The sequence below is a fragment of the Astyanax mexicanus genome, chromosome 5 (genome assembly GCF_023375975.1).
Source record: "Astyanax mexicanus isolate ESR-SI-001 chromosome 5, AstMex3_surface, whole genome shotgun sequence".
NCBI classification, from domain to species: Eukaryota; Metazoa; Chordata; class Actinopteri; order Characiformes; family Acestrorhamphidae; genus Astyanax; species Astyanax mexicanus.
Genome location: NC_064412.1, coordinates 32548944 through 32574743, shown reverse-complemented (window position 1 = coordinate 32574743; position 25800 = coordinate 32548944). Strand labels below are relative to the sequence as shown.

Below are 25800 nucleotides of genomic sequence, written 5' to 3'. Positions count from 1 at the left end.
ACTTGAGTCCTGATATTTCACAAATCCTTATTTATCAGCTTATTTATTTAACTTATTCGTTATTTAAACAAGGTAGGACTTTTATTATAGTATGTACGTCATTATCCGGAGCCTCTCTTCCTTTTAGCGGCGGCAGATCCAGGAGGAGCCGGACTGGGGGAATAAAGGTAGAGTTAATAATCCTCAAACATCGTCTTTCTGTGTCTGTATGTTTTAATGCCGATTAAAGGTACTAATAGTGTTGGTTCATGTCGTTTGTTGTGGCGGAGTTTCGAGAAGTTTATAATTATTAATTCCCTTTAAATAGCGTTAGCTCGCGCGCTTAGCGGGAAAATGCTAGTTGGCTATTCAACGCTGTTACTAAACGCTGAGTAATGAGACGTCTCGTTATTATTATGTTTAATGTCAAATTAATTTTTTACTTTGTGTTGGATATTAACGCGATAAACCCTCCGAAATGTCATTGTTAATATTGTATAATATGTATTAGTAAGCTGAGAGCTCTGCAGCCGGTGTTCTGTCGAATTTTCCTACCCATCGATACATGCTTCCCAAAGTTACTGCGCATGCGCCGATCTACACTATTTAATTATTTCTCGTTTTTTATGTATAATTAATCTGGTTTAGGGGGGCTTATGTGTATTAAACAACCTGGACGAACTGTCATTGCACAAACGTGTAAAGGGAAACAAAAAATTACACTTATTATCATAAATAAATACAAAAGCAGTTTGTAATGAGCTATATTTACTATAACTTTGCCATGGTACAATGAATTATGCAATCCAAATCTAATAACGTACATCTACTGGAATATCACTGGGTACATGCCCTAAAATAGTGCTTCTTTTGTATTTTTACAGTTAAATATACATTGGGGCAGCACGGTTCGACAAGGTAGGAGAATTCGACCGGCATTTAGGGAGGAGTTAGCTAAGAAGCTAACCGCAGTGATAAAGCAGCGAACCGCTAGCCTGCTGCCCGCCTACGTAACTAGTTAGCTTTAGCTTCATTAACCTGAATGTAAATGTGAATATGAAACAAGTAAACTAGTTAATGTGGTTTTATTTTAGGCATTTTTCCTGTTTAGTTAACTGTATGACCGGTGGTCAGTGATGACTAGTCCACTGCGCAAGCTGACGTTCTGTTAAAGGCAGACTCGTTTGAAGAAAGCAGTGCTGAGCTTAGTCTGAGCCCCAGTCTTATCTGTTGTTCCCATGTAGTTAACCTATAAGAGCCCAGATCCAGTTCTGAATATTAATAGCTAACCTGCCAATTTTAAAATTACATCTGATAAATTCAGGGTGCAGCACATTCATGTGTTTTTCTTACTGTGGAAACATGACTGTAAATAATATAACGTTGAAATCCTGATGTAACACAAATGATTCAACAATTTTAATAACCTGTATTTTAACATTTTGTCCTAGAAATGGTAAGAACTTGTTGAGTATGTGAAACCTTTAAATTAATTTAATAGGTAAATAGTTGGAACAGTCCTGTAGAAGTTAAAATGCACTTTCAAAAGTAGCTAGTTTTATCTCCCGCACTACTATGCTCAGGAAATAAGGTGAGGTGAACAAACACACATTCATACACTGCCCTGAGATTCTCTCAGGATGTTCAGTATATGTCGCTCATTTGAGAGAAAAAAATAATAGACAGAGGGTGCGGTAGGGTCTGTGACCCATATGTAACCATGGGCACTTTTGAGATAAATATACAATATTGCCACTAATCTAAAAACAAAATTGTGCAACCCTAATAAGTAGTTTTCCTGAAAAAATACATGTATAATAAATGTTAATCAAAACGAATATTACCTAACAATCTAAAAGGATTTACTGAGGCTTACAAAATGCTGTGAGGCATCGGTCATTTGTTATTTGCCTTTCTTCCATAAGCAGGGTTTTCTGCAGTAGTATCTAAGGCAAGTTGGCTGCCTTAACAACAATTGCCCCCCTACCCTGACAACAAATCCCATTTTCAGAAACCCCCACCCCTGGGCAACAAGACAATATTGCTATGTACTCTGTGTTCACTGCATGTTAACCCTTCTGTCTCTCTTTACTCTGTGAAGATCATGGCGAAGTTCCTGGCCCCAGTGATTCAGGATAACCCCTCAGGATGGGGTCCCTGTGCTGTGCCTGAGAAGTTTAAGGACATGCCTTACCAACCTTTCAGCAAAGGAGATCGTCTGGGCAAGGTGAGGTGTATAACCTTTTACTGGACTTGCCTGAAATTAGAACACTCATTCTAAGTGACCCCTGATTATTTTCATCAGTAATTTCATAATCCTTCATGTTTAAATGTGGTATATAAAAGTAAAGCCTGGACTGCAGATTCAACTGATGCAGCATTCTGGGAAAAATGCCTATAAACCGTATATTTCTTTCTGTGTTAATAGGTGGCAGATTGGACTGGTGCAACCTACCAGGATAAGAGATACACTAGTAAGCCTCTTTCCACATATCCTACTGTGTTTATGAACTTTGTGAACATCACATTGTTGCAATTTCAGTATAGTATATGTTTCTCTCACACACTGTGATTTCTCTATTAGATAAGTACTCATCTCAGTTTGGAGGAGGCAGTCAGTATGCTTACTTCCACGAAGAGGATGAAGCAAGTTTCCAGCTGGTGGATACGGCCAAAACCCAGAAAACAGCTTACCAGAGGAACCGCATGCGCTTTGCTCAGGTACAAAGAGAGCAGAAATGACTTCAAAATGAAACTTGACTATTTATATCCTAGATTTTATATTTGGTAAATAAATTTAAATAATACTGATAATGATATTCATATAAGCATATCAAGGCTAAAGGCTTGTTTCTGTTTTGGAATGTCTACAGAGGAACCTGCGGCGGGATAAGGACCGCAGGAACCTGACGCAGTTCAACATGCAGACTCTCCCTAAGAGCGCCAAGCAGAAGGAGAGAGATCGCATGCGTCTGCAGAAGAAGTTCCAGAAGCAGTTTGGAGTCCGTCAAAAGTGGGACCAGAAATCACAGGTATGCTGTGCTACTTGATGAAAAATAATAATAAATACAATTGTCAGGTGTTGAAGCAGTGTCAGTTGATGTTTAAGATAGTTAAGCTTGATAAGCTCTGCTTATCTATTCTGTTTTTAATGTCATAACCCGACAGGCCCAGCTGAAGCCCAGAGACTCATCTGTAGAAGTGCGCAGTGACTGGGAAGTGAAGGAAGAGATGGACTTCCCCAGGCTGATGAAGATGAGATACATGGATGTGGCTGATCCTTCAGACATGTAAGGACTCAAACATACTGATTTTTTCCTATTAAACTGGAAGCTTTTTCAGCTGATATATATATGATTGCTTGTTATAGATCTGTAATACTTAAACTCCTGAATTAGGTTTTGTTTCGGTGTACTGATTTTTTTCTCTTTTCCTTCCTGTTGTGCAGTGAGTGCTGTGGTGCACTTGAGTATTATGATAAAGCATTTGATCGTGTCACCACCCGCAATGAGAAACCGCTGAAGAGCATTAAAAGGATCTTCCACACAGTCACCACCACCGATGACCCAGTCATCCGCAAGGTAACGCAGCATGTTCACAAACACCCATTAGGACATTTAATATTTCCGTTTGGTATTAAAGCTAAGGAATAGGATTTTGGTCCTTTAAAAAGTTTACTACACATTATGAATAGAAGGATCTGGGCACACTTAGTTCAGGTGTTCCATTCAGTTGCATTGCCACATTAAAAAGGAAGCACATAGCCACGTAGTCTAAAGAGTAAAGGGTTGTAAAGATTTATCTGAAGAGCTAGCTTACCATAATAGGAAGGCACCACAGCAACAGGTCAGATGATGAAATTTCTCCCCTTCTAGCTGCTGTAAGTGATGTTTTTGAAACCGAGCATTTAGAAAAGACTGCATCAGCAATCACCAGTCGCAAGGGAAACCAGCTCCCTAACTAAAATTCCCAATGCCCAATACAAGTGCAAATAGTATGTGTTTGCATGCACATATTAACCTAATGAAGCTCTAAGTCCATTGAGTTGATGTTTTGTAATGTTTTTTACCATTTAGAAACAAAATTATGCTCACTTTTCTAGCAGTCTTTGGCATAATCCCATTTCTCTTTTGTACCCATATGTTGTCTTTAAGTGTAACTCAGTAAAATCCTCCCCCTAAGAATTGGGACAACCATTTAAGCACTTGATACAGATATAGCTATAGTACTGGAGCACTAAAGATCAGCAACCTAGCTGTTGGTTAACTAGTTAACTTGAGGGCCTTTTATATCTTCAGAGAGGGGCCAGGTGGTGCAGCAAATAATTATTATTGTCCATTCCTTAATTCCTCTATGATGGGGAGCTAAACCTAGCTTTTATTTGATTACATTTTTTTATTCCACTTTAAATGTTGCCGCCTCTCTTGTCTGTTGCACCATTTAAGGTAGAACAAGAAAGTTATCAACTGAGACAAACTACTAGAGTATTTTTTTTAAATATTTGTTTTAAAGAAAATTGCCATAAAACACACACATTAAACTACACATTGAGGTGTGTATGCGCAAAAAAGGGTCAATGAGTGAAATGTGATTGGGCATTTGTTTGTGTTTAAGTCAGTAACCTCATAGGTTGCATGTTTAATTGTGTCTTAAATAATCCTGCTAACGAAGACCTGGATGGTATGTTCTAATCAGATTAATCTTACTTGCAACAAAACAAGACAATGCAACCATGTTGTTTAAATCATTGCAGCTTAGAGTGTCATTCTTATATTGATAGTGAACCCCGGTGTGCTTGTAGACGTAGTCAGTAAAAGACTGTTGGCACGCTGAGGCAGTTTTCCAGACTCTCTTTGCAGTAGCTTTTGTTGCTTTTTTATGGTGCTCAATGATTGGAGTTTTAAAAATACAACGTTCAATCTGGCCTAGTTCAGAGATTTTCATTTTTAGACTGTTCTAAAAATGATGCACACTGTACTGAAAGTTTAAACCAAGCAATTTATTCATAATTATTTTCTTTCTTTCTAGCTGGCTAAGACTCAGGGTAATGTCTTTGCCACTGATGCCATCCTGGCCACACTGATGTGTTGTACACGCTCAGTCAACTCCTGGGACATCATTGTGCAGCGCGTTGGAAATAAACTCTTTTTCGACAAGAGAGACAATTCTGATTTTGGTAAGTGTTCTGAAAATTGTAGAAATAATCAATAATGGCAGCTGGGAACTACTCTGGTATAGTATTCCCAGTATAACTGAACAAGCAAACTAGTATTGAAGCTCAAGTAGAAGGTAGGTTGTGGATGTTTTAACCTAAACAAGATCTCAGATTTTCAAAACTTGTCCAAAAACTGTTCTTTGTAATCTATTCCAATGCAAGTAATTTTCTGTCTTTTTCATAGACCTGTTGACAGTCAGTGAGACAGCCAATGAGCCTCCTCAGGATGAAGGCAACTCTCTGAACTCCCCCAGAAACCTGGCAATGGAGGCTACGTACATTAACCACAACTTCAGCCAGCAGTGTCTGCGCATGGTACTTTATCCAAAACTATCTACTACACTATTTACATTTTTACACCCACCACCTGTTTGGGTAACACCCAGACAACATTGCATGCAATAATAAGTAATATTAATATTTACTTGCATCTCTTGTAATGTGATGTGAATTTTATTTTACAGTAAATCACATATTGTTAAGATAATTGGTTTCTACAGTATGTTTTGGTTTCTTAAACTGCAGCACAGTACCGTATTGTTCACATAATGTGTACAGTGTAAAGACCAGCACCTGCCAAAGATGGGAATTTATATCAACACTGTTAATTGATAGAAATTAATGTGATTAATTAGGGAGGAGAGAGGCACAAGTTCCCGACCTCAAACCCGTTTGTGGAGGAGGACATGGATAAGAGTGAAGTGGCATCTGTGGCCTACAGGTAGGAAAAGAAGGGTGTTCTATTTTTTTTTTGTGTAATGAACCAAAGTGATATGGCAAATGTAGTATTTAAATACATCTTTGTTATAGATGATATTTATTACAATATTTAGTCACACAAAAAGTCACAGAGCGAGGTAAATTTTAAAACTCCTGCCCAAATTCTTGCACATACTCAGTACAGTCACTAATACTCATTTTACATTTTTTTTTGTTGCCTTTCATCCAGTAAACTGGATTTATTGCACTCTGTAATGAAGTGTGCAGTTAGTGTTTTGTGGTTAGTGGTGTTTGTTAGCTCCCTGCCTGTTCTTCTCCATTGATTTCTAACATTTTTGTGTAGTATACTAATTTAGGTCAGTGTCCACACTGATGCTGTCAATCAAGGACAGCTTTATCTGGCTGAAGATTGGCTTTCATGCTTGCTACCACACTGGGGAGTTTGTAAGAACATCTGTTCTAGGGTCAGCCTTAGTGTCTTTGATAGTTTGTACATTGACTTCTGAATCCGGACAGGCTGTTCTAGGTCAGTGGTGTGAAGCACTGTGTGCTGTGAGTATACTGTGTCAAAGCTTGGGCAGAGTATTGACTGTGTGTGTGCGTGTTTGTAGGTACCGGCGGTGGAAGCTCGGGGAGGATATTGATCTGATCGTGCGCTGTGAGCATGACGGCGTTATGACCGGAGCAAATGGAGAACTGTCCTTCATCAACGTCAAAGCACTCAATGAATGGGACTCACGGGTGAGTTACAGAGAGAATGTGTTAATCAGACGACTGTGAAACTGAAGGAACGGAGGAGGGATAGAGGGTGTGAAGTGACACATGCATGTGGAGGGAAAAATTTTTTCTAAATAAAAAAAATATATACCGTATTTTTCGGACTATAAGGCGCACCGTATTATAAGGCGCACGATGAGTGAACGGTCTATTTTTAGTGTTAGTCCATACACAAGGCGCACTGGATTATAAGGCGCACTAAATGAAACTTTATTTATATCAGAGCAATAAATCCTTCACAATATCTGTGAAAAATAACAACATCTCTGAGCAATAAATCAACAAGCACAGCAAGTACGTATTACTCCGCGACGCTCCTGACAACGGTAGCCGCAACGCTCCGACAGACCATAATATTATGTTGAAGCACAGCAAGTACCGCATTACTCCGCGAGGCTTCTGACTATAATAGCGTGTTGTGCCGAATTCGGTGAATAAAACGGTTTCAAAACAGAGATAAAGATTGGATAAGTTTCATTTCTGGATGAAGTGATTTCCAGCGCTGTTTGGATATAACTGTGGATTACAGGAGACTGGATTGATGGATTCTCTTTAGTCTGGACGCGTTTTGAAGGTAGGACCTGTGGCTGAGCGCGGGTGTGTGTTCGGGGGGTGGCGGCAGTGACCGGAGGTTACCCCAGGACAAAAGGAGAGCCTTTTATTACTGGAAACATGTGCTCTGACGCAGCTTTAATTCATGAAACATACATCCTACAGTAAAAGCACAGTTCTGGAATCCGGAGAGCCAGACGGTTCGAATGGTGTATGACATGACCGCATTCAATGAAATATGGACGAACGATAAACGCAAATATGAGAGTTATGAATTATTAAAATCATAACCAAGGCATATTTCGCCCTAAATGTTTATTTTCTGAAAGGATATTCCGCTAAATAGGCTAAATAGCTCAAAAGCAGAGATTCTAAGCTTTAAAATGGTATATTGGATGTCTATATTGAACCTGTAACTGTTCATAACTATTCAGAAACACAGCCAGTTATGAAATATTAAATATTTCTGGCCCGCCGGTGGGCCAGCGCGTGTTAAGAGGTTAACTTTACTTAGAAGTGGGCGCTAAAAAGAAACAGTTTGTGCTATTACCCCAGAACGGGTGGAAAGGAAAGTTTACCGGCACCTTGTTCTGCCCACGGAGCTACAGTGGAAACTAGCTACCCTGAACCACAGCCGAGAGGCAGTACGGCAGTCAAAGGTAACCGCGCGCTAGCCCAAGAGGGGGATCTTTTTCTGGCGTGGGTGAGGAATTCTGCACAACAGAGCGCCGTGTACCACATAAAAATCGAGGTCAGTAAACACAAGCAAAATCCATACACAAGGCGCACTGCATTATAAGGCGCAATGACGATTTTGGAGAAAAAATAAGTATTTTAAGTGCGCCTTATAGCCCGAAAAATACGGTAGTTTGTATCTTGGACAGTACATCAATCAAGCATTAACATTGGCTATCTCCCTGTTTCTAAACCCATTGTTCGTTTTTACAGCTCCTCTGAGCATATGGTTCTAAAATAAAAGACTGTTCTCTGTGGACCCCATAGAACCACCATGGAACACCTATTATGTGGGTGATAGATCATTCTAAGCACTGCAGTGATACAGTGACATGATGGCGGTGTGTTAGTATATTAGGTATGTTGTGCTGGCATGAGTGGATTGGATAAAGCAATGCTGCTGGAGTTTTTATACACTTTTTTTTTTTTTTTTTTTTTTTATACACTTAAGTCTCACTGCTGGACTGAGAATTAGTCAGTTCTGTGCCTACTAATAGAGGACTAGAGAATAACCAACCCAAGCTGTGCAGCAACAGATTTAGAGCTTCTGCCTCTGACTTCTAAGATGTAGGTGGTAGAACAGTAAGTGAACACATTGTTTAAAAACCTCCAGCAGCACTGCTGTATCTGGTCCACGCATACCAGCACTGCAGTACTGAGAATTTAAAATGCATTGCTTTAAGCATTTTTTTTTATATAGTTTCAATAATTTAATAGTTTTATTTAACCTCTTAATTTATAAAAAGAAGGGTTAAATCTGTGAACAGTCTATGTAAGAACCAGTTAGCCAAATAATTTGTTGAAGGTTAAATGTAAGTTAGATAAATGTTACAGTTGTTTGTAAAGTTAATTTTTCATATGTCTAGTCTATGGGTGTCTAGTCTAAGTTATGAATATGTATATCAGTATCAACAGATGTGTTATATTGGATATCGTCATCTGCCCAGAATTCCAACATCTGGGCATCTCTACTGAGACCCACATAATAGCTGCTCTGTGGGGTCTTGACCATTTGAAGAACAGTTTAAAAGGAGCATGACAAAGTATGGAGAGAAACAAAAGGACTACAAATCTGTAATTCTAGAGCTACAGAGTGCTCCTCTATGCTTAGTGAAGCTGGAAAAATTGACTAAAAATGTACTAAAAATACTGTTTTTTTTTTTTTTTTTTTTTTAAGCATTGTAATGGAGTAGACTGGCGTCAGAAGCTGGACTCCCAGAGGGGAGCTGTGCTGGCCACGGAGCTGAAAAATAACAGTTACAAACTGGCCCGCTGGACATGCTGTGCCCTGCTGGCTGGCTCCGAGTACCTTAAATTAGGGTAAGAACTAAGCATGTGTTAATACACCTGTTTACTCCTGTGCACATACTAACATTGGGGCACATTATTCATTGGGGCTTCATATTCACATATTCATTGTCGCTGTAACAATGCTCTGAAATGCTAACATAGCTTTCAGTGAAAGTCAAAATAAAAACTTTTAGTTCCAGTCATTTTGTGGCATTTGTATTGGTCCATTGCTCATGTAATTCTGCCACATTGTAAATTACGAGATTTAGTTTCATACTTACAAGATATTTGAGAACAAATTGTACGTTGAACATGATCATGTAACTCCCAAAACCAAAAAACATATAGGCAGCGCAATGCAAACATCTAATAAAAAAAAAACATAATTACATTTAGAATGAATCCACCTCATGAAGATGCTGGTTCTAAATCTGTGTGTGTGTGTGTGTGTGTGTGCTTCAGTTATGTGTCCCGCTACCACGTGAAGGACTCGGCGCGTCACGTGATCCTGGGCACGCAGCAGTTCAAGCCCAATGAATTTGCCAGCCAGATCAACCTGAGCATGGAGAACGCCTGGGGCATCCTGCGCTGCGTCATAGACATCTGCCGCAAACTGGATGAGGGCAAGTACCTCATCCTCAAGGACCCAAACAAGGTGAGAAACCACACAGGGCAGGGACGCAGGCTCACTTAACTTGAACCAAGCATATAAGAGTAACATTGTCACAGATTTTAAATGTGACCATTATTCTAATCCTAAAAAGACCTTCAAGCCTTTATTATAGTTATGCTTATTGTATGCTAGCACCATCTCTAAAATCTTAGAAAAGCATGCAATTATTATATTATTAATTTTATATAAATATGCCTACTAATTGTAAAAGATGGCAAGATCGATCAGATATGTATCAGTATCCATTGTTTTTTCAGGCTTAAGCAGTGCTGTATGTTTATGACGGTTGAACCAGATCGCTCACAGAAAGCTGCATTTCATTATGCAAACTTTAGATAGGAACACAGCTGAAATAACTCACTCGAGAACTCACTCAGCTTAGATTCTCAGTGTTTTTCAAGGATTCATGGATTCAAGGAGATTTTATTGTCATTCGCATCACATGTGGTACATGAGGTGGAACGAAATTGTGATCTCACGATCCAGTTTTACACCCAAAGAGCTGTTATTAATAGATATATAGATAAAAAAAAGAATACAATAAAAGAAATAGAATATACAAAATAGATAGATAAATATCCCAAGAATAAAAAAAATAAATAGAGAGTAGAAGGTTCAGCAACATGAAGTCCAGAGTGCAAGTGTGCTATAGCAGCATGATAATGTGAATTAGAGCAGTGGAGATAAAGTGTCTCAGTGCAAGTAAAGTGACCATGTTGGTAAACAGTAAACAGTAATTTGTCCTTAGAGTTGGCCATTATTGACGGAATCTGTACCCTTTTTCCCCTGGCACCTATGTGGCATTAATGTGTCATTTTGCTCCACCCAAGATCAGTATCGGCAGATCAAGCTAAAACTCAATCTAAATCGGCCCCAAGAAACGAATCAGCCTATCTCTCATATGAACTTCAGGAGGGTAGAATCACAATATGCAGTGGAATTTTGAGGACTTTGAATTGTTGTCGACAATGTAAAAAGTTTATAAAATTAGGCCTGTCACAATAATTACATTATTGATATATATTATATAATATGCTAGACATGACCACAGTCATATTTGCTGACCTCAAATATTAGCCATGTTTTTAACAAGGACAACCCATTAACATGATGTTTTACCATCTTGTATAAATTAAACTTATTTCCACTTCTGTCCGAATGTATTAACTTAATTGTTTTGTAAAAGTGTGATTACATTTTTATGCTGTTACATCAATATATTCTTAATGGGTAAATAGTTTATCACAATTATTTCAGGGAAAGAAGTCATTGTGACACATCTACAAATAAATGTTTTTGTCAAATATGGAGTTAAAAAGATCATTGCCATATAATGATCTTCAATCAATATTTATTTGCCAGGTTGTGTAAGATGATCTTGACAAATGTTGAACAATGTTTTTTTTCTTTTGTCTTTTGCTTGTGTTCACAGCAAGTGATCCGTATCTACAGCCTCCCTGACGGAACCTTCAGCTCTGACGAAGATGATGACGAGGAAGAGGAAGACGACGATGAAGATGATGAAGGTAAAATGGACAATAAAATGTACACGGCTTCTCATTTATACTACAAAAGATAGCTTTTGTATGCTTATTTAATACAGTGATCTATGGAACAATTCCCAGATTCTGAAGAGATGAATGAGTGGTGTAATCAAAAACCTATATAGCCTTATAGTCACAGTTGCCAAATCAACACATTATCATCAAAGTCATTCTCCTTCTCTGGATATTTGGTTGAGTGTGCGACAAGTAGAATGTTGGCAAGGCTGATCTGAGGCTTCTTAATGACAGTCTCCACATAAATCCAGTGTTAGAAATTCCCTAAAATGATCTAAATCTCATTCATGTGTTTATCGTTTTTTTTTCCTTTGTAGATGAAGAGAACTGAGGAGCTGGATGAATGAAATGGAGGAATATGAGACCAAACAAGTCGGCACTTTCTTTCTGTGCTGCTCTCGCAACTCTCCACCATCACACACAGTGAACCAAGTTCCCAGACCCAAATTAAACCTAGGCCTGGACTTCCAATAATGATTTTCCAAAGTCTGAGACTAGGCTTAATCCATGTCTGGGGAAAATGGTAAAAATTAAAAGGCTTATTAAAGGTTGAGCAATACATTGTCTCTCGTTTCTTTCTTTTCTTGAAGTGGTTGTATTTTGCAGTGTTTTCATGCAACTCAATAACCGATGACTGCAGAAATTCTTTCAGTATTCAGATGAACAGTTTATACGAGACGAGCAATAAACAGTTTTTTTGCTTTGCAGCTACCCAATAAACTCAGCATAGGACGTTTCAAACATCACGTAAAAACAATCATCATGCTGCAGCTTATTCCTAACGCATCGAGCTGCTATATATACACAAGTTATGTAGAAAATGATCGTTTAAAAGAAAAGTGTTTGATTGCGATCTTGCATTGTGTTCAATGCTGTTTACTTATTTCTGGTACCAAAGTCTGTTGTTACCTAGACGCAGACTAAGAAATCCAAAAATGCTCTGGTTAAGAGTTTATATGAGTAATATTTTTACTGTGTATAATCCTAATGTTTACAAATAATATCATGTGAACAGCGTTAAAAGAACATGTAATTATTCAACACCTAATATCTATAGGATGTTTGCAAAAATCCGCTTACATATTATATGGACATTCATTATTTTGCATGGTACCAGAAACTGTTCAAATTATGTATTTTGGCATAATCTCAGTGTTTCAAGAACATTTCTGTAGTTTGTAGTACTACTTCTACAAACAATATTACATGGATGTTGGTTATTTTGTAGGGTCCCAGATATAGTTAATATGATGTCTTTTTGTCGCCACCACAACATCTCAAGAACGTTTTTATATATAACACGTTGGCATCTATTGGATGTTCACACACAGAAGATCTTGCAGTACAATGTTCAGTGCTGCTCCCTTATTTCCAGCACCAAAGTCTGTTTTCACTTTTGCGCAGAATGAGAAATCCAAGAATGATCTGGTTAAGAACATACAGTATTGAAGAAAAAAAAATAGGAGACCACCTAAAAATGATGGGTTTTGCACCAGGAGTGGCAAAAAGTTATCCAAAAGACTGGTGGAGGAGAACATGCCAAGATGCATTAAAACTGTGATTAAAATACAGTGTTTTTTAACCAAAAAAAACACTGTATTTTAATCACAGTTTTAATGCATCTTGGCATGTTCTCCTCCACCAGTCTTACACACTGCTTTTGGATAACTTTTTGCCACTCCTGGTGCAAAACCCATCATTTTTAGGTGGTCTCCTATTTTTTTTTCTTCAATACTGTATGTTCTTAACCAGATCATTCTTATTGATTTCTAAACTCTTAAAACTTTATGTATATGAACTTGTTTTCTTTGCATTATTTGAGATCTGAAAGCTCTGCATCGTTTTTGTTATTTCAGCCATTTCTCATTTTCTGCAAATAAATGCTCTAAATAACAATGTTTATTTGGAATTTGGGAGAAATGTGTGTAGTTTATAGAGTAAAACAATAATGTTCATTTGACTATATTCCTATAAATAGCAAAATCAGAGAAACTGAGTCACAAACTAAAGTGGTCTAGAGCTGTATATGGCCTGAGAAATAACATTTAATACTGTAAAATCCAGCTCTTTTTCATAATCAGATTGTTAGGTTTTACTCAAGTTAAGGTAACTGGAGTATTCTTTTTAACCAGATTATTGATCAGATTATAAATGGATTTTGGTTACACGTAAATGCACTCATTGACATTGATTTTTTTTTTTTTTTTTTTTTTTTTTTTTTTTTACATTTAATATACTTGGGTCATTATTTTGCTACTACTGGAACAATTCACATGGGGGCAGTGTTGGGCTAGATTTTAATACGAGCCTGGATGTGAAAGCCATGCATAAAAAGAGGGTTTTTATTGGTTGTTCAATGAATTTGTAATTTTACTGGTGTAACCAGTGACCCCAGTCCATATTCTTATGTATGTGTGTGTATAGATGCATTAATTGGTGTAATATGTTTTCTAGGGGAGCAGTATAGCCTCTAATTATGCTACCTTTAGGCTTTTGGCAATATTTTCAGCATTTAAATCTACGTTTTTGATTATAGCACGTACAGCATTGGGTTGAGGTATCTATAGTGGTAAAGCAGATGCATCCGAATTTCAATAGAATATTAAAATGATGTACCCTTGGTTGGATTAAAATTGGATTTCTTCTGACCACCACTTATATTTCCCCCACGTAGACGGTCAGGATTGGCTGTATTGTAGTGAATGATGCTGATGTGCAAGTGTTTGGAATTGGACTCAAGCCACCCCCCTCCCGTCACCACCATTTCTTATATTCTTTATTCATGTGCTATCTTTATTCTTCTGCTTTAATATCATCAATTACACCCCTCCCTGTTGTCCCCTCCCTTAGTCCCTCCCTCACTCTTTTTCCATGCTGTCCCCATCTCTCAATCACTCTGGTCAAGGTTAAGGAGGGAGCAGGTTAAAAATAGTTCAATAAAGCGAAGAGGCAGACGGAGCGCTCCCAGCATACTGATCAGGCCCACAGTCCAGCAGGCGAGGGGAGGGGGTGGGGGGGTTGCTGCAGAAAGAGCCATAAGAATAAAGGAAGCCAGTAAAGGGAAAAGGGCGCTTTGGCCTGGAACAGGGTGATTTGATCAGTGGAATGCTGGCGAGGTAGCTCTGTTTAAAAAATGACGTCTATAGGATGTTTGAAAATGCAAAATAATGAAATGCGCTCAAAAATGTTCTGGTATCCTTATGTAACACATCTTTGATATCTACAGAATGTACACCCACAGTGTTTCATTTAAGAATGTCTCCATTACATACAAAAATCAAAGAATGTCTACAGAATGTTCATAAATCCAACCAATTTAAATGTGTTTGCAAATAACATAATGTGGCCATTTATTATTTTATACAGTCCTTTGAGCATCCTCAAAACGGTTAAAGAACATTTAATTTGTCAACACCTTAAAGTCTAAAGAAGGCACAAGGGCTGTTTTCCCGCATCCTCACAACTTTTCTAAATGTTTCTGTCATTTATAATGCCACATCATCATTAACATCTATAGGATGTTTGCAAATAATTTGTTACATGGGCATTTGTTAATTTTGTAGGGTACCACAAACCGAAAGAGACAAATAAGAACATTTGTCTTACCATCACATCTTTGATATCTACAGAATGTACCCCCACAGTTTTTTATTTAAAAATGTCTACAAAATGTTCATAAATTAAACAAATTCAAATGTATTTAGAAATAACGCAATGTGGACAAGGGCTGTTTTCTGGCACCCCCAAAACTTTTCTAAATATTTCTGTCATTCATAATGCCACATCATCATTGACGTCTATAGGATGTTTGCCAAGAAAAAAAATATGCTCACAAATAATGTTACATGGATGTTGGTTATTTTGTATGGTCTTAGAAACGTTTGAGATGTATTTTCTGGCATTCTAAGAACATTTTAAGTACATTTATCATACCGTCACATCTTTGGTATCTACAGAATGTTCACCCACAGTGTTTTATTTAAGAAAGTCTACAGAATGTTCATAAATCGAACAAATTCAAATGTATTTTCAAATAACGTTATGTGGACATTAGTTGGGTCCTAAAAACTGTTTAAGGGGTTCAGGCATCCTCAAAACAGTTCAAGGACATTACACTTTTCAACACCATGTAAAAGGTGCATTTCCCGGCATCCTCACAACTTTTCTAAATGTTTCTGTCGTTCATAATGCCACATATCTATAGGATGTTTGCCAACAGAAAAACAGAATATGCTCGAAAATAATGTGACAGACATTTATTATTTTGTAGGGTACCAGAAACCATTTGAGATGTACAGAAAGTTCACACACAGTGGTTTATTTAAGAATGTCTCCATTGCACACAACATTCAGTGTTTACAGAATGTTCATAAATCCAACAAATTCAAATGTGTTTACAAATAACGTAATGTGGACATCATTATTTTGTAGGGTCCATGAAACTGTTCAAGGGACATTTGGGCATCCTCAAAACAGTTCGAAAGCATTTAATATTATATACACCTTAACATCTGTAGGATGTACAAGGGTAATTTTCAGCATCCTCACAAATTTTTTAAATGTTTTTGTCCATGATGCCACATCATCATTGACATCTATAGAATGTTTGCAAAAAAAAAAATATATATATATATATATATATATATATATATATGTTTACAAATGATGTTGCATGGACATTTGTTATTTTGTAGGTTCCTAGAAACTGTTCAAGGGACATTTGGGCATTCTCAAAACACTTCAAAAACGTTTAATTTTTTAACAACTTAACGTCTATAGGATGTACAAGGACCATTTTCCTAAATGTTTCTGTCATTTATAATGCAACATCATCATTGACATCTATAGAATGTTTGCAAATAAAAAAAATAAAAATAAATATGCTTACAAATAATGATACATGGACATTCATTCATTTGTAGGGTACCAGAATCTGTTTGAGATGGGTTTTCTTCCTGTATCCTCAGAACTTTTTAAGAACATTTGTCATACCATCACATCTTTGATATCTACAGAATGCTCACAAATAATGTTGCATGGACATTCATTATTTTAATAGGGTTTTGTAAGGTATTTTGTATGAACGTTTGTGTCATACCATCACATCTTTGACATCTATGAGATGTTTACACTATTAATAAAAAGAAATATGCTCATAAATATGACTGTTTGTACGTTAAGTTATTTGTTGGGTCCCAGTTAAAAAAACACTACATTTTGGATGTTTGTAGGACATACAAAAAAAAATACACGTTGTTCACACATTGCATAGATATCTTTATATGTTTTAAAAGTTACTCATGAAACAAGTATTTATAGAATGTTCCCATAAGAAAACATTCTTTTTTGGAGTTATTACAGCATTTAAAGTATATCTACATTGCTTGTCTGTTGGAAAATCTAAGAAATCTAAGATCCTTTGGATATTTAAAAATATAACAAATTGAAATGTCTAACATGGATATCAGTTAATTTTAGGGTAGAAGGAACAGTTGGAGGGGCACATTTCCTGATGTTCTCAACGTTTCAAAGACTTTTTCACATCTATTGGATACATCAAATGCATGTAAACTTTTCTTTTAGACTCTTTTAATCTTTTTTTTCTCTCCCACCTTCTGTTACTCTGCTTTTTCTTTCTAGCCACTTATTTCTCTAACATATATATTCCTCTTATTCTTGGCTCTCTTCTCTTTTCTTTTTCCTCCTCTTTTATCGTCACTCCTTTCTCCTTTTTTCTTTCGTTCTCCACACATTCTCTCTCTCTCCTTGTTATTCTTCTTCTTTCTTACCATTTTCACTCTTTTGTCCTTTTTCTTTCTCTCCACATCTATCTCTCACCTTGCTCCTCCTCTTTCTTTCCATCTTCACTCATTTCTCCTTTCTTTCTCTACATCTTCTCTCTCTTTGCTCATCTTATTTCTTACTATCTTCACTCTTTTCTCTGTTTTTTCCTTTCTGTCTGTGCTTCTCTTCTTTCTTTCTACTGTCACTTTTTTCTCCCTTTTTCCTTTCTTCACATCTTCTCTGACTTTTTCAATCCTCTAATTTTTTGCTCCATTATTCTACTTAGCAATTATATTTCTTTTACTATCCATTCTCTCTTATTCATTCTCTCTTTATCTCCCTCTTTTTCTCACTATCTCTCTCACTCTTTCTTTATCTATTTATTTATCTTCTCTTTTTCCTTTTTCACTTGCTTTCTTCTTTTTTTCTCCTCTTTCTCATTGCTCTCTCCTTCCCTGACCTTTCCTTCCATTATTCTCTCCTCTTCAGTTTCTGCTCGCCTTCTTCTTTTTGTTCTCTTCCTCCCTCATCTTGGCCCCTCCTTTCTCTTCTTGCTTTCCTCTTTGATTAAATACATGATAAATGCCCCCCTCCCTCTTCCATTCATCACAAACTCTCACACAACCACCACAATCTTACACTAAGCCCTGGGGTTTACACCAGGATTCTCCATATATACATGCATACAAAGATACATACACTATATGTTCATCATTCATTCATTCATTCATTCATTCATTTATCCTTTCGAGTAGTGCTAATAGAACTAACGGTAACGCTTTATAATACAGCCCGCGTTTTAGAGGGTAAGTACCCATTACTTACGGTGTAAGTTCTCTGTATGTACCCTTTACTTACGGTGTAAGTTCTCTGTATGAACCAGGGTACATTCAACATACTTACCGGGTCCTACAGGTACTTAACTGTAAGTATAAATAAAGAACACAGAAAGAACCAGGAACAAGAGAGTAACAACTGGGTAACTTTCTGACACTTACCGTGTACTTTACCAAAACATATGGTATAACGTTTCTGTATTTATCAGTTTATTTAAAATACTTATGTGGTTCTCCTAGTACTTAAATGTAGGTACAAATTAATTACCAGGAACAACAGTATAAAAAACTGGATATGTCATTGCCTGCACTTTCCCTAAATTTCTGGTGCAATATTAATGTATGTATATATATGTGTGTCTTATTTAAACATTTTGTTCATGATAGTTATAAAGGTTTCATTCCAGTCATACCCAAGGGACTTATCATTCTAATATATTTTATTAGTTTGAATAAAAAGATAATGCTGAGATTTCAAAGGGAATTTATTTTTTAATACACAGAAAACACAAGGTTTTATTTTAATGGATAATGGTGGATAGGTTTCCATCTTCAGTCCTTTTCTGCTCGACTCTTCTCACCGTTGTTGCCTTTGTCTTGCTCCTGGAGTCCTGGTGCACACCTTGTCCTGTAAAGCTGCTTTTTATAACCCCTGTTCTAAAAAGAACTTTAAACCCACACTTCACCGAGTTCTACTGTTCTTACTCTGAAAGTATGCAGTACTTACTCTGTAAGTACTCAGAAACAACAGAGAGCGGGCTGTATTATGTAGTGTGCAGTGTTCTGCAGTTCTTACTCTGTAAGTACCCAGTAAGTACTCAGAAACAACAGAGAGCGGGCTGTATTATGTAGTGTGCAGTGTTCTGCAGTTCTTACTCTGTAAGTACCCAGTAAGTACTCAGAAACAACAGAGAGCGGGCTGTATTATGTAGTGTGCAGTGTTCTGCAGTTCTTACTCTGTAAGTACCCAGTAAGTACTCAGAAACAACAGAGAGCGGGCTGTATTATGTAGTGTGCAGTGTTCTACAGTTCTTACTCTGTAAGTACCCAGTAAGTACTCAGAAACAACAGAGAGCGGGCTGTATTATGTAGTGTGCAGTGTTCTGCAGTTCTTACTCTGTAAGTACCCAGTAAGTACTCAGAAACAACAGAGAGCATGCTGTATTATGTAGTGTGCAGTGTTCTGCAGTTCTTACTCTGTAAGTACATACCACTGAGACCAATTTTTTGTTAAATCTTAATAAAAGCAAAAACAATCTGTACAACAATACATAACATTAAACTTATTTATTTATTTATTTACAATCATCATTGATTATATGTTTCTTTTAGGTAAAATGTTATATTTTTTGTTCTTCTTGATCTTCTTCTTCTTGTGCTTTTCCTTTTTTTCGTCTATCAGAAAGCAGGATGCGGAATCTTCTGCCCCTCTCCATCCTGCTTTTGTCCATAAGAAAAAAAAATGAATAAGTTTACTTTTTAGATGCAATTATATGTATCATTAATTTCAAAGAATGTCACACAAGTTTTTAGCCTTTAGCAAATACTCATTGTGCATTTATAAAGTATATATATATATATATATATATATATATATATATATATATATATATATATATATATATATATATATATATATAAACATACAGTTGGAAGTTTACATACACTCATGGACACAAATATCATGGAAATGTTTGCAAATACAGATTTACACATGAGTGATCACAAAAATTATGCAAGATAGTTTTGTCACTGGATCAGAAATAATTTAATTAATCAACTGGCCAATAGGAAAGTTATAATAGCATCATGCTTTTTGGCAGTTTTTTTTTTGGCAATAGATACATTAAAAAAGGTAAAGGGAAAATGAAGAGAGTAGGAAAGCTCAGAATTCTGCGGCTGAACCTAAAACTATCAGCTACACTGCTGGAATAAGCAAGGCAACTTTTTAACACTCTGGCCTCAAACATACAGGAAACGTGTATTGTGCTTAAAAGTTGTATCTGTGCAAGGAAACCAACAAATTTAGCGACATCTACTACTTCAGCCAAGAATGATCAAAACTACAACCACACAGACACACGCAAAGGCAATGTGTTGACACGTCTCAGAAGTATAAACTTATATATGTATATACTACGTCTTGTCTCTTGAACCCAATATTGTGAGATGAGTATCTCGTCACACCTTTTGTGAGCAGTGAACACTGCACATACACATTCAGTGTGAAACAGCTTAGCATGGAGCAGCAGCAAAGATGCATTAGTTAACAGCTGTAGTAATTATCTGGCTAATATATCAGATTAATCTGACCACAAACAAACTGCTCCAGACCACAGGGCACCTAAAGAGGACTTGTGATTAGGAAGGTGTTGATAATGTTATGCTTGATCTGTGTATTTCTGCAACTGAAAGTGAGAGAGAATTTAAACGATTTAAACAATAATTTACACATGCACACGGAGACACACACACACCTGAAGGACCTGCAGCCATGTCAGGAACAGATGTTAATTTGTCCACATGTTCCTTCAAAACTGTGCATTCATCATGTAGGAATTTGATTTCCACCTTTAGCTTTGCCACCTCAACTAAAAACAAAAACAAAAGAAAGTACAACATGTTAAGAGTGTAAAACCTTGTGCTGCTTGAGAAAATGTTTTAGGCTAATGGATTAATAAAAGAGTCACACCCCTAATGTATGTATCAAGTTTGCTTTAGTTTAATAAATGGTTTCATTTATAATTACATATAAATTATACAGATGCAGTTAGTCACATTTAAGGGGGAGGGGGGATCACTGTTTGTAAAATGCCTGGATGATGGGGCAAAAATATATACAGTGCCTCAAATAGGGCAGTGCAACAAGATGATATGTTTCATTATGACAATAATGTCTATTGTTTAGTATTAAGGTCTATCATCTATATCGTTGCAAAATACAACTTATTTTTTTGTTGCCTGGGTGATGCACCAAGGCTAATAGGATAGAAATGGGATAATAGGACAGCCCTACATCAGGATAGAAATGTTTGATCAAATTGCAAGGCCCTACCTCCGAGTACTATTCAACCCCCTACAGATTTTGCAAGTTAAACAGTCACAATTAACATATAATCGTGAAATATGGCCTATACGTGGCCCTGGACATGTTAAATACACTGTAGCAAAAAAATTATTCTCTGTTAAATTCATTTTTGAAACATTTTGAAAAGTTAAAAATGGTCAATTATTATCCAACAATTCAAACCACCAGAATTATGTGTGGTTCCCTCAAGTTTTAAAATGTATTTGAGCTATTACAAACAATGAGCTTCACATGCTTGGATTAATTTTTTTTCTGACTACAAAAGCCCCTCCCTAAACAAAATAACAGCACTCATACATGGTAAGCATGGAAAACACTTGTCACAGATAAAACCTTGGAGGGTCACAAGGCTGGCAAGGGCTATAAAACCCTTTCAATGAGTTGGGCCTTTATGTCTTTGCTGTCGGGAGCATCATCCAGAAGTGGAAGGATTATGTAGCTACTTTTAACCTTACATGCCCTGGACAGCCTTTCAAAGTTTCCTCCTGTGCAGAGATCAGTCTTGTCTAAATGGTCATGGCTAGCTAATGGTGGTGGGGACATTGGTTTCAAAAAATACCATAAGTAATGAATTACATCACAATAGTTCCAAGCAAAATACTTAACATAAAGTCTTATAGTGACAATATATGTAATGGACTACCTTAGAAGGGAAACTAGTCAAGCATGTTCGTATAGATATCTATCCAAAGCCAAAACTACTAATACATTACCTTTAACCTTTTGATGCGCAACACAGGTTTACAATAAATTAATTTAAATTTAAATTAATTTAATCATTCAGTATTCAGTATTTTGGATCATAGTGCATCCTTATTTTATTTTTTATTTTCTTACTTTTTTAATAAAAGCTCTTTTTGTATCACTACTCCTCTAATGTGCAACATGGGTCAAAAATGGCCAGCAAGATATATCATAGAACCCATAGAAATCACAGCAGATGTATAATATTCGGTTGCTGCATTTCAATTTATATAATATCCACTGTCACCTTGGCTGCTTGACCTGCTTCTTTCTTGTCTTGATGCTTCATCCTTGGTCACACCTGTCTCTTCATTGTCCACATATTTTTGAGGAAGAAGTCTTTTTGGTCTTTCCATCTTAGGGCACAGAGTAAAAATGTTCATGAAATTTGTAAATGAAAACAAAAAATATACTGTTTTGTCAAAAACCTATTTAACATTCATTTTTTTGTTGTTGTGCAGTAATTTTGTAGATCATAGATATGAGACTGTATAAACATACATAGTTTGAATCAGAACTGAAAATAATTATTGAATTAAATTATTATTAACACTACATTTTTTGTTGTTGATACTTATGTGTACTAAATAAGGGTATGTTGTTTGACGGTTGTGTATTATTATTAATATTAGTGCATATTTCATATTGTAAGACTGCACCCTTAACTTTAATATTAGTTAGGATGTCTGAATCATTAATTGAAAATACTTTTATTTAGAAATGTATGTAACTTTATTAAATAATTAAATAAATGTTGGATGAACGAACTATTTTACAAAAAATGTTTGATTAAATAAATTTTACAATAATAAAGATGTGTAAAATAAAGAGCAGTGCATTTATAAAAAAGAGAAGCTCAAAAATGGTAGTATATTAAAATTATTATAAAACACAATACATTAATAAGTATGAAATACACAAAGTTAAATTACTGCATTAATATGTGAATGATAATTTGTTATAATAATAGTAGGAAACATTGTGTTTTTCTGAACATATTTTCTGCAGACTAAACATAACAATACAATATTTAAATGTAATTTGATATTATGTTAAAAATCCATCAGGTCTAGTGCATTTCATATACTGTAATGTTACAAAACAATCCAAATAAGCCAATATTTAAAATAATAAACTGAATGAAGGAAAGGTTGAAATTAAATAATCCCTGATTATCTACACATAAATGAATTGCAAACCAAATTAACCAGCTGAGGATCTAACAATCATGGCTGGGTTTAAGATCATTAAGTCTGATGTTCTTAATGTTAAGATGCTTTTGGAAAACAGATCATTATAAGTTCTATATACCATAACTGTAAATATTAAAAAGAAAATCCTGCATAAACATGACCTAGACGTATTGTTAAACTATCAATTAATATGTAATTATTAAGTATTAATGAGTAGAGCAGACCATCATGGATCAATATTAATAATAATAATAATAATAATAATAATAATAATAATAATAATAATAATATTACTCTACTAACATTACTAACTATGAAACTTTTTAATGGATTCAAAGGGTGCATTTTCCGATCCTATGGCCGTCACAAAAAAAATAGCTTTATATTTTGCTTCTTGTTTGAGCAGACCGCTCTATTGGACATTCTCAGTACCACCTTAAATTGCGCAACATACTTTCTATTCCTGCAGCAATATTTAAGGTGGAATGGGGGAAAATGATGCGCCACTTAAGGTGTAACAGGGTATTTGAACAAAAAAAAAACTCACGACAGCCTTGTTATTTTCTTTGAAGTAATTTTGTTATGAACCCTATAGCTTCAGTTAACCTAGCTATCACTACAAATCCATGCTGTCGGGAGCAGAGCAAAAAACGTTGCTGAGGAGCTGTGTGTTGACCAGCTAGAGGATTTATAATTTAAACTAGTTAAGCTAAGATTGGTAACATCTATGTATGTTGACTTAAAATCAATAAACCCTATTATGCATATCAATATTAATGTATCATATCATATTCCACCTTACCTCGCTCCATGCTTAACAGCCAGTGTTGTAGTACAAACAGTTAACCAAGTGAACTAAGTTTAAATTCTCAGTACTCCACCTACTGGAAGGGAGGTTTAGCAATACTGCTAGCTTGTAATGCTTTCAAATTTTTTTGTCGCAAACCAATTCCAAGGTACCTATAACTAGTCTACAAAGTAAATAAAATAACAGTAAAACAGAAAAAAACATTTTCTAAATAAATAATTAGTAAAATAAATACAAAAAATGTTGACCCATCTTGACAATATCACTTAATTAAGTATTGGGTTTGATCATTTGAACAAGGCATAAAATGAAATTATATTAATAATAATATTATTACAGTAATCATAATAAAAACGTATTATTATTATTATTATTATTATTATTATTTTATATTTAACTATATATATATATATTATTATATATTCAAATTTTGTTTTATTTAAAAGGGTATAAGTGCTTTGATATGCTATATTATTGTTATGTTTGTCACATTTAATCGTCTTAAAATTACAATAATATTGTTTTTCGTAATAATGTATTTGACAAAACATCGTCCACAAAAATGTTATTATGAAACACATATGCATGTATTACTTTTTGTTTGACAGCAACAAATTAAAAGAAAATATATTATGGCCAATTAGACATTTACGAGAGTAAATGTGAATGCAGCAGGAAATGACGTCAGGACCGCAGGAGTTGTTTGGAAAACTGAGTGGCACAAAGCGAGGGAGCCAGCAGCCGTGAAAAAAGGAGACACGAAAGGAAAAAGGTAAAATCAGTTTAGGTTAACTATCTATCATTGACATGAGTAAAGCGTTACTTACTGGAATTATATCGCGGTCACGCCATCTGCACTTAGAAAACGCTCGGTCGCGCTATCTACACCGAGAACTGGAGTGCGCGTCTAAGCCGTGTATTACGGTAGCCGCGTGCACAGCGCACCCGGAGGAGCAGAGACTGGCGCTTCTCGTGCAGAGACTTAAAATGGAACAGAGACTAGTTTTACACCCAAATAAACATGATTTAATGAGGGATAATCCACAAATATACACCAGAAAGACCACTGCTTATCTGTAGAGCAGTGTAACGTTTTGGAAAAAGAGCTATTAAATAAGCAAATCAAATTAATATCATATCACAGCACTAAATTCTTAGTGATCTTTTTCTCATATATCCCAGATAAATGTTTGAAGTGATATTACCGTATCATTTTGGAGTAATTTGATACCAAAAATGTCCATTCGTTTTTTTTTTAAAGATATTTCGGGGCTATAAAACCAAAAAAAAAATCTAATTGTTATCATATTAGACAATGAAATCCGTGAAGAAGACATTCCATACTGTTAATGTTATTCATGTCAAGTGATATTACTGTAAATTTTTAGAGTAAAATATATTTAGAGAAAAATATCTAATCTAATCAAATTGTTATCCAATGCTACCAAGACAGCCTTAAAGAACACATTCCATACTAATAATGACATGAATAACAAAGAATATTACTGTATCATTTTGGAGTAATTGGATACCAAACTTAAGAAAAAATGTCCAATCGCTTTAGCATAAACCACATTTCAAAGTCCTATAAAACCAGCAAATCAAATGGTTATCCAATGCTACCAAGACAGCCTTAAAGAAAACATTCCATACTAATAATAGATTGAGTAACAAAGAATATTACTGTATCATTTTGGAGTAATTGGATACCCAACTTAGGAAAAATGTCTATTCGGTTGTACTTAAACCACATTTCGGAGTCCTATAAAACCAGCAAATCAAATGGTTATCCAATGACACTCAGACAGTCTTGAAGAACACATTCCATACATTCCATTAATGGCATG

General features: G+C 35.7%; 1 protein-coding gene and 1 long non-coding RNA gene across 4 annotated transcripts; one reads left to right on the top strand and one right to left on the bottom strand.

Moving 5' to 3' along the window:
- The first annotated feature begins 68 nt into the window (after nucleotides 1-68).
- On the top strand, nucleotides 69-12059 carry eif3d (eukaryotic translation initiation factor 3, subunit D). Its single transcript, XM_007231217.4, has 15 exons — nucleotides 69-167; nucleotides 2081-2206; nucleotides 2408-2453; nucleotides 2564-2700; nucleotides 2853-3011; nucleotides 3148-3269; nucleotides 3428-3560; nucleotides 5008-5155; nucleotides 5379-5509; nucleotides 5830-5915; nucleotides 6526-6655; nucleotides 9156-9298; nucleotides 9731-9923; nucleotides 11374-11467; nucleotides 11818-12059. The coding sequence occupies exons 2-15, from the start codon at nucleotides 2084-2086 to the stop codon at nucleotides 11829-11831; spliced, it is 1659 nt and encodes a 552-aa protein (XP_007231279.1). The 5' UTR covers nucleotides 69-167; nucleotides 2081-2083; the 3' UTR covers nucleotides 11832-12059.
- A 7321-nt stretch (nucleotides 12060-19380) lies between these two features.
- On the bottom strand, nucleotides 19381-25015 carry LOC125802177 (uncharacterized). 3 transcript variants are annotated; one of them, XR_007439152.1, is made up of 4 exons: nucleotides 24781-25015; nucleotides 22200-22308; nucleotides 20598-20711; nucleotides 19381-19557 (listed from the first exon to the last, which is right to left on the bottom strand). It is a non-coding gene; the product is annotated as an uncharacterized LOC125802177 (long non-coding RNA). The 3 variants fall into 3 exon arrangements; XR_007439151.1 differs by lacking the exon at nucleotides 24781-25015 and adding an exon at nucleotides 23948-24064 and having other exon boundaries at nucleotides 19381-19560; XR_007439150.1 differs by lacking the exon at nucleotides 24781-25015 and adding an exon at nucleotides 23948-24064.
- Between the last annotated feature and the right edge of the window lie 785 nt (nucleotides 25016-25800).